The sequence below is a fragment of the Cucurbita pepo genome, chromosome 6, assembly GCF_057944985.1.
Source record: "Cucurbita pepo subsp. pepo isolate OVF chromosome 6, ASM5794498v1, whole genome shotgun sequence".
NCBI lineage: Eukaryota > Viridiplantae > Streptophyta > Magnoliopsida > Cucurbitales > Cucurbitaceae > Cucurbita > Cucurbita pepo.
Genome location: NC_141803.1, coordinates 2,672,065 through 2,681,373, shown reverse-complemented (window position 1 = coordinate 2,681,373; position 9,309 = coordinate 2,672,065). Strand labels below are relative to the sequence as shown.

The window sequence follows — 9,309 nt, the reverse complement described above, 5'->3', positions numbered from 1 at the left end:
CACTTTGACAATGCCTCGAGCATAAGCTCTAATGGTATGATATTGTCCACTTTGACAGTGCCTCGAGCATAAGCTCTAATGGTATGATATTGTCCACTTTGACAGTGCCTCGAGCATAAGCTCTCATGGCTTCCCCAGACTCTCCACAATGGTATGATATTGTCCACTTTGACAGTGCCTCGAGCATAAGCTCTCATGGCTTCCCCAGACTCTCCACAATGGTATGATATTGTCCACTTTGACAGTGCCTCGAGCATAAGCTCTCATGGCTTCCCCAGACTCTCCACAATGGTATGATATTGTCCACTTTGACAGTGCCTCGAGCATAAACTCTCATGGCTTCTCCAGACTCTCCACAATTGTATGATATTGTCCACTTTGCCCATATCTCTGGGTTTCTCCAGAAGGCCTCATAGCAATAGATATAGTATTTCTCACTTATAAATACATTACCATTTCCTAAATTAGCCAATATATGACTTACTCCTAATAATACTCAACAATATATGACTTCTAATAATACTCAACAAGAAATGCTGTTCAGAAACATTCTTAAACTTTCAAAAATAATATTAAAAAATTCATAAATAATCTATAAAAATAGTCTATTGACACCTCATAAATTATTTCCAACATTTTTAATGTTATTTTAAGAGTTTAGGAATATTTTTTAAATTTTTAAAAGGTTAAAAAGATGTTTATAGAGTTTTTAAAAAAAATTAAAGGATAATAATAAAACTTTTAAAAATTTTAAAAAGTATTTTAAAAAAATATTAATTATAATAATATTTTTTTAAATTTTTATAGGGAAAGTTTATAGTTTAAATATATTTTTATTAATTTAACTTATTTTAAACTAAAATTATAAAATAAAAATAAAACAATTATATTATAATTTTTAGAATAGAAGGGGAGGGAGTGAAGTTGATGAGACTGAAGAGTAGTTGTTTTTAGGGCAGTTAATATTTTAGTAATACTTTTTTTTATTTTTTATTTTTAATTTTTTTATTTAAATAAAGTAATGTGAAAGGAAAGGACAAGATTGTTGAGGGGAAAGCCCCTAAATAATAGAGCGCCATTTGAAAGAGAGAGAAAATCAGAGAGGCAACAAGAATCCCTCCAAACTTCCATATCATTTCACTGCTATGGAGTTTCTCTTTCTGGATCTTCATTTTCTCTCTCATCATCTTCTTCTAAACCTAAATCCATTCACCTTGGAACCCTCCGTGATCTGATTCGAAGTTGGATTCCTTTTTTTTTTTTCTCTTTCTTTTTGGCAGAAGTTCGATTCCGAGTGGTTTGTTCTTGAGGGAGTGTGATTTGTAGCACATGAGAGTGGACCAATCTGAAGAAATGTCTGAAGACGAAGATCGATCTTTACCTTCAGATCTAGCCGGCGATGCCATAGCTGAATCTGTAAGTAAAGCTCGCAATTGCGTAGGGTGTTCTGGTGATGTAGCTGGTTCTGATTCTGGTTCTGTTGAGAATATACTTCATAATGTTCTTGAGAACGTGCTTCACTTCCTTACTTCTCGGCGTGACCGGAACGCGGCGTCGCTCGTCTGTAAGTCGTGGTATCGCGTTGAGGCACTCACTCGATCTGAGCTCTTCATTGGAAATTGCTATGCTGTTTCACCTCGCCGAGTCACGTCGCGGTTTAATCGAGTTCGGTCAGTTATGATCAAAGGGAAGCCTCGGTTTGCAGATTTCAACCTGATGCCGCCTAATTGGGGGGCTCACTTCTCCCCATGGGTGGCGGCCATGGCCAAATCATATCCTTGGCTCGAGACTGTCTATTTGAAGCGCATGTCTGTGACTGACGACGATCTCGCCCTGCTCGCTGACTCTTTTCCTGGCTTTAAGGAGATTGTGTTGTTTTGCTGCGAAGGATTTGGCACTAGTGGTATTGCTGTTGTTGCCTCCAGATGCATGTACGCCTCTTGATTTCTTCTCCTTTGTTTTTCCTTTCACTTCGTTTTCTCAATGTTCTTAGCTTTGATTCTGATTCCTTCAGTTTCTACTGCCAAATGCACCTTCGTTAGTCTGCCATTAGTGATCGTTTGTACCTTTGGAGAGCACGTTTGAATCTGGATGCTTTGGAATCCATTTGGGGATTCTTTGAATTCAACTAAATGTATTTTGCTGGATGTTCTAGTGGCAACTTTGTTGAAGTTTCTATGAGTGATGGCTTCTTTTTCCATTCAGCTTAGACTGATTGATTTGCTTTTCAGGCACCTTCGAGTACTTGATCTGATTGAATCTGACGTAACAGACGATGAAGTGGATTGGATATCTTGTTTCCCGGAGAAGGAAACTTGTCTTGAATCTCTGATGTTTGATTGTATAGAGTGCCCTATTAATTTTGAGGCACTGGAGAGGTTGGTGAGTAGATCCCCATCCTTGAAAAAACTTGGGGTGAATCGTTACGTTTCCATTGCTCAGCTATACCGCTTGATGATTCGGGCTCCTCATCTAACACATCTTGGAACTGGTTCGTTCAGTACTTCAGAGGCTGTGGTTCATGGGGAATCAGAGCCTGATTATGCCTCTGCTTTTGCTGCTTGCAAATCCTTGGTTTGTCTCTCTGGATTCAAGGACATTTTGCCTGATTACCTACCTTGTATCTATCCAGTTTGTGCTAATCTCACCACTCTGAACTTGAGCTTTGCAAATATAACTCCTGAACAACTCAAACCAGTTATAAGCCACTGCCACAAGCTCCAGACTTTCTGGGTATGTGATCTTTGGGTAGAGAAGTCTAATTGGGGGGCAAATTTGGTATGCTGAGCTTACATTGTTTCTTTTATTGCAGGCTCTTGATTCGATATGCGATGAAGGACTTCAGGCTGTTGCTTCAACGTGCAAGGAATTGCGAGAACTTCGGGTTTTTCCTGTTGATGTGCGAGAAGATGGTGAAGGCCCCATTTCTGAAGTGGGCTTCCAGGCGATATCTGAGGGTTGCAGGAAATTGCAATATATCCTCTACTTTTGCCAGAGAATGACCAATGCAGCTGTGGTAGCTATGTCACAGAACTGCCAAGATCTCGTGGTGTTTAGACTATGTATTATGGGACGACACCAGCCAGACCATCAAACTGGAGAACCCATGGATCAAGGATTTGGTGCAATCGTTATCAACTGTAAGAAGCTTACTAGGCTTGCTATATCTGGATTATTGACTGATCGTGCTTTCAGCTACATTGGGAAGTATGGAAAACTGGTACGCACCCTATCAGTTGCTTTTGCTGGAAATAGTGATTTGGGATTGAAATATGTGCTTGAGGGTTGTCTTAGATTGCAAAAGCTTGAGATTAGAGATAGCCCATTTGGCGATGGAGCCTTGAGATCTGGTTTACATCATTATTATAATATGAGATTCCTCTGGATGTCAGCTTGTAAACTGTCTCGCCAAGGCTGCCAAGAGGTTGCCAGAGCGATGCCTCACTTAGTCGTTGAGGTGATGAGGAATGAAAATGACGACGAAACTGAAAGCAGTGTCGAGGTGGAGGGTATGGAGAACCATGTTCAGGTGTTATACATGTATAGATCTCTTGAAGGGGCAAGGGATGATGCTCCAAAGTTTGTTGACATCCTATAGAACATTGGACTGCTAGAAGATTCAACTGTCACCGAACAAGCTCACAATTTTGCGCGATAAGTTTATTACTTCTTGTCAAAGGGGTATCCTTCAATACCTAAAAAAATCATGTTTACCCACTTAAGAAAAGTTGAATCCCTGTTTTTACATGGGGAAGATTATCATGGTTTTGGTAGCCAGATTTCATTTGAGATATGCAACTTCCTAAGACTTTGAAAAGTGGTGTAGTTGCTGAGGATCAATCACTGCACTGTTCATCAGGAGGCTAATCAAGTTTTCACAAGTTTGTTTCTAATTGTTCCACGTTTAATTTCTTCATTTCAATATCGGTAACTGTAAACTAGAGCTGCTGGAGGAAGCGGCATGGGTCATAGAGAGCTGCATTAAAAGATTAGATAGCAAGTATTGATCATTTTGTCAATTGAATCAAGAAAGAAAAACATTTGCTAGGATTGGAGGACCTGTCGACTACGAATATCTCTCCAACCACCAGGCGTCGAATAGCAGGCGGATGACACAGGTACTCGTACTCCGTCCTACTAGAATCATTAGTCCACTTATTTTGATTCAATTTTTTAGTAGATGTGAGAACTGAAATACCCTGCCTCTCTAGCTAAATGTTGTTTATTTCTAATCACATGTACCAGTAGCATAGGCCCCTGGTTATTTAGTTTACGATTGTTGTTTATCAGAATGAGATGGATGGGGTAATAAATGCCACAAATTATTCATGGACAGAATTTCCATCTAGTAATGGCACTGTCTGAGATTTTTTTTCCCCTCTCTTCTTCCTTTTTCTTTGTGATAGAAAAATGCATCTGTTTTCCGCTCGACGCTCCCGGCACCTCTCCGAGGAAGCCGAGAACACATCGGTCGATGTCCTGTGATGATTGCAGAAATCACACAGGATCAAACACGATGCGGATAGAAAGAATGTGTAGGCACTACATAAGAGCTATCTGAACATCCTAGATTAGGTAAAAAAAAAAAAGGGTGTGTTGATATGTTTGCTAGTTTTGTTTGCTGAGTAGACTTTGTATTGGCCGGTTTCAAATGGGTCATTGTAGGATCAATTATTTGATGGCTTGTCACATCCTCTCCCTGAGTTTGCGTTATAAAGCAACCATCCATTAATGATGGGCTCCCCCTTCCCTTCTTTCTTCTCTCACTCATAATGAGGAGAGGGAACTCTTCCTGGCAGGAAGAGGATGTAAAAGCAAAGCTTATCATCTTAAGTGGGATATGAGTATGCTATTGAATGAGTTGAGTATGGGGGGAGAGAGAGGCTTTTTCTTTCTTTTCTTTCTTGTCTAGCCTTATGTTGTGGAGGCAAGTTGGCAACACCATATGTTTTGTTTTCTTTCTCACATCATCTCATCCTTCCCCTCTGGATCTCTCTCTCTCCCCCTTATTTGTACGTGTTTAGAGAGAGAATCATGGGGGGAGGGGGGGGGGGGCGGTGTTTGAACTTTTATGAAGCAAAACTTGCTTTGTTAGTGGGACTGTAGCCATTTTTTGCCCTCCAACCACGTGCCTCAATTGCATGGTGTCATGTTTCCTTCTATACTTGCGACCATATTCATTAATGTTTACTTCCCACTAGATCAAAACGTGATGTAACGGTCTAAGACCACTGCTAGTAGATATTGTCTGTTTTGGCCTGTTACCTATTGCTGTTAGCCTCATAGTTTTACTATGTGTCTACTAGGGAGAGGTTTTCATACCCTTCTAATAAATGTTTCGTTCCTCTCTTTAATGGACGTGGGATTTCACAATCCACCCTTTTTGGGGCTTCGTAACACCAAACTCATCACTAGTGGATATTGTCCGTTTTAGTCTGTTCCATATTGTCGTCAGCTTCATAGTTTTAAAATGCATCTGTTAGGGAGAAGTTTCCACACCCTTATAAGGAATGTTTCGTTCCCCTCTACTACTAATGTGAAATCTCACACGTGACACTATACAGTTGGGCCACGTGGCTTCTGTAGCGATAAGTATTGCTCAGAGGGAGTAAGGCTGTTTTGGATGAGGGTGTAGTCAAAGAAATGCCATTCTCATCATAACCAAATACATTGTATGCATGTGGTGAAACAGAAGAAGAAAGGATATTGAGAGAAGAAGAATGATAAACTACTGATTTATATTTAAATGATTTATATATATATTGAACATAATTATTAAAAAAAAAAAAAAAAAAAAAAAAGACAAAAAATAGTAAAAGACAAAGGATAAATAGGCACATGAGAAGTGGGAAGTAGTGGGGAGGAAAGTGAGTGATGTCCGAAGAAGGGCGTATGAGCTGTTTTCCACATGGCTTAACTAACCACTCAGATCACCCACTAAACTCGCCTGCTTTTCCAAAATCCTTTACCAAACTTAATTTCATTATCCATAAATATTCATTTTTAATAATATTAAAAAAAATATTCAAATACCTAAACTTTTTTTAAAAAATTAGAGAATGCTTATAAATTCTTTTAAAAATACCTTTAAACTATTTTAAAAATTAAAAAAAATACCCTCATATTTTCATGAACTTCCAAAATAGTTAATTTATGAGACGTCGATCGACCGCTTTTGTTCATAAATTAATGTTAAGAATTTTTTGTTTTTTTTTCTTCTTTTAAATAAGTAAAGGGTGACAAAGTATGTCGTAAGGACTTGTGTTGATTTTTGGGATAGTTTTCACTATTAATAAACGAGAAGTAGTTAACATGACCATGTCGTAAGGGAATGTCGGGTCATTAGGTGTCGAATTTAGATTTCAAATCTCTGACATAAGGCGTTTACATAAATATTCAAGGTCCAAATAGACTAAACTTCCAAAATCTAGAGACTAAGATTTTAATTATTTTAACCCTAATTCAATATGTTTTTAAAATAATAATTAAACTAGAGACTTTTAGAATAATAAATTTTACTTTATTCATTTAGTTATGTTCGAAATAACCGGTTTAATATATATATATTTTTTCTATCATATATGAAATATTTAACGTTTTTTTAACGTTCAATAAAGAAAATGGTAAAATGTTGACTAATTTAACTTATCCTAAATTTTAGATATATATTTAGTCAAAATCAAATGTAACTTCAAAGTACAAAGCCTCATCTTATCCCAATTATAAAGCAATGTAAATAGAATAAATCAAATAATCTTATCAATGTCTCTTCAATGGTCAAATTATGGGCCATAATGGAAAATATTTCCTTTAAGAAATATTTAATTTACTAAAAAAAAAAAAAAAAAAAAGGAAAAAATTATATTATTTTGTAAAGAAAACATAAAATTCCACTCTCATTGGTAAGGAGTCTCTTCCCTAAAAGCTTAGACAAATAATATAATGCCCCAAAAATCCAAATCCCTTTTGAATTTCCTATGTTTTTTATTTTCTCCAACCATTTTAAATTAAGAAAAATATATAATAAACGCCTAAAAAATTAATAATTACGTTGCTTCTATTTTCAAATTAAGTCATAAATCTTGTTACTATTGTATGAGATCTCACATCAGTTTGAGAGGGGAATGAAACATTCTATATAAGATTATGAAAACCTCTTCTTAGCAGACGTGTTTTGAAACCGTGAGATTGACAGTGATACGTAACGGGTCAAAGCGGACATATCTACTAGCGATAGACTTGGGTTGTTATAAACAGTATTAGAGTCAGACATGAGGCGATGTGCAAGCAAGGACACTGGACTCCCAAGGGGGTGGACAAAGCATTCCTTATAAAAGTGTGAAAATTTCTCCCTAACACACGTATTTTAAAATCGTGAGGCTAACTGCGATATGTAACGGGCGAACAATATCAGCTAGCAGTGGGCTTGACTGTTACAAATAGTATCAAAGTCAGACATCGGGCGGTGTGCCAGCAAGGACGCTGGCCCACAAGGGAGTGGATACGTAACAGGCCAAACGGATAATATCTGCTAGCGGTGAGGTTGAACTATCATACGAAGAAAGTAATATAATCACCACGGTTTGAACTCTCGTAACCTTATGAACAAATTAGATTCTTTAATCAGATCACTAAACCAACCAATAAGGGTACGTTTATTTCTTCGTTCGTAATCGGTGATTTGGGACGTTTTTTTTTTTTTTTTTTTTTTTTTTTGAATAGGGGCATAAAAAAGGAGAGGGAATTAGGTAAAGCTCCATTAATTAATGGTTTATATTAGAAGGTTGAAAGGGTTGTGAAAGAGATGTTGAGTGAGTGGCGTTGAAATCATTCAACTACGCATAATTGGAATAAATGAATCTCTGTTGCAAAAGCTCCAACCACTTCCTTCAAATTGACCCAACAATTCCCACTTGTGGAATATTAAATAAAATTGGCCCAAAATCCATTATAAAAAAAATTATTTAAATTTATTTATTTATTTTATATCATAATTTCTTGAGAGTGATGGGTAATAATAAAAGCTATGCCCATTTTGAAGAGGGTGAAGAAAGTGGCTCAGTCAATTTTACCTTTAAAACAAATATCAACATTTTTTATTATAAAAAAAGTCAAATTTAGGTTCAAGTAGGTCAAAGCAAGCTTAAAAAAGTAACATTGTGAGTGAATATGAAGTCAAGTGTAGAGAGAGAAAATGAGAGGCATAATTTTATGGAATTGGATTAGGACGGTAACGTTTTATGTCTAGAATTTGAATCTAGATTCGGTATTTAATATGAGGTTTTGCATTTGTTAGAGAGAAAAATGAAATATTCTTTATAAGAGTGTGAAACCTCTTCCTATTAGATGCGTTTTAAACCGTGAGGTTGACTGTTATACATAATGAACCAAAGAGGATAATTTCTGCAAGTGGTAGAATTGAGCTGTTACAAATGGTATCAAAGTCAAGCATCGAGCGGTGTGGGTGTGCTATTGAGAACACTGGCCTCCAAAAAGAGTGGGTTATAAGATTCCACGTTGGTTGGAGAGAGAACGAAACATTTCTTATAATAGTGTGAAAATCTCTCCCTAGTAGACATGTTTTAGAGTGTCATGAAGCTGATGACAATATGTAACAACGGCTAATGACAATACGTAACGGGTCAAAGCAGACAATATGAAATGATACCCATACGCCTTTTTGATGCCCAAGGCTTTTCCCTATTCAATGAAATCCTATCAATGAGCTACGACCATTCTCTAATATTCCAAACACTTTCAAAAAGCAAAATGGACTAAAGCCTTACATTCATCAATGGCATTATCTTGCTAAGCAAATGTGTCCACATCCAACTCTTATTGCACTCATTACATTCATCCCGTAAGGAAAAAGAGATAAAAGTTGGTTCGGACATTGAAGTTTGTGTCTACACAGTCTTTTAACTTTTGAAGTTGTCTAATAAAAGTTCAGAGACTAAATAGATACAAATCCTTCAAAGGCTAGAGTTCACACCTTGTCTCCAACCCTTATGTAGAAAGAATCATTAAAAATCTACGAGGTCTCTCGAAGCTGACCTCGAGGTGGACAAAATAGTCATGAGCGTAATGCAAGGAGTATTCCATCAATATGCAAGAAATAAAAGGTTGTTTAGGGTGGAGTTATGCACCTCTGCCTAGTCCATATGCATTTGTGTAACGGCTCAAGCCCACCGCTAGTAGATATTATCCACTTTGACTTGTTACATATCGACATAAGCCTCACGGTCTTAAAACGTGTCTACTAAGGAGAGGTTTCCACATCTTTATAAGAAATGTTTCGTTCCTCTCCTG

The 9,309-nt window shown here is 37.1% G+C and overlaps 1 protein-coding gene across 1 annotated transcript; it reads left to right on the top strand.

The window, feature by feature from the left end:
- The first annotated feature begins 1,047 nt into the window (after positions 1-1,047).
- LOC111797164 (transport inhibitor response 1-like protein) lies at positions 1,048-4,374 on the top strand. Its single transcript, XM_023680096.2, has 3 exons — positions 1,048-1,931; positions 2,232-2,733; positions 2,813-4,374. The coding sequence occupies exons 1-3, from the start codon at positions 1,330-1,332 to the stop codon at positions 3,596-3,598; spliced, it is 1,890 nt and encodes a 629-aa protein (XP_023535864.2). The 5' UTR covers positions 1,048-1,329; the 3' UTR covers positions 3,599-4,374.
- Positions 4,375-9,309: the final 4,935 nt, after the last annotated feature.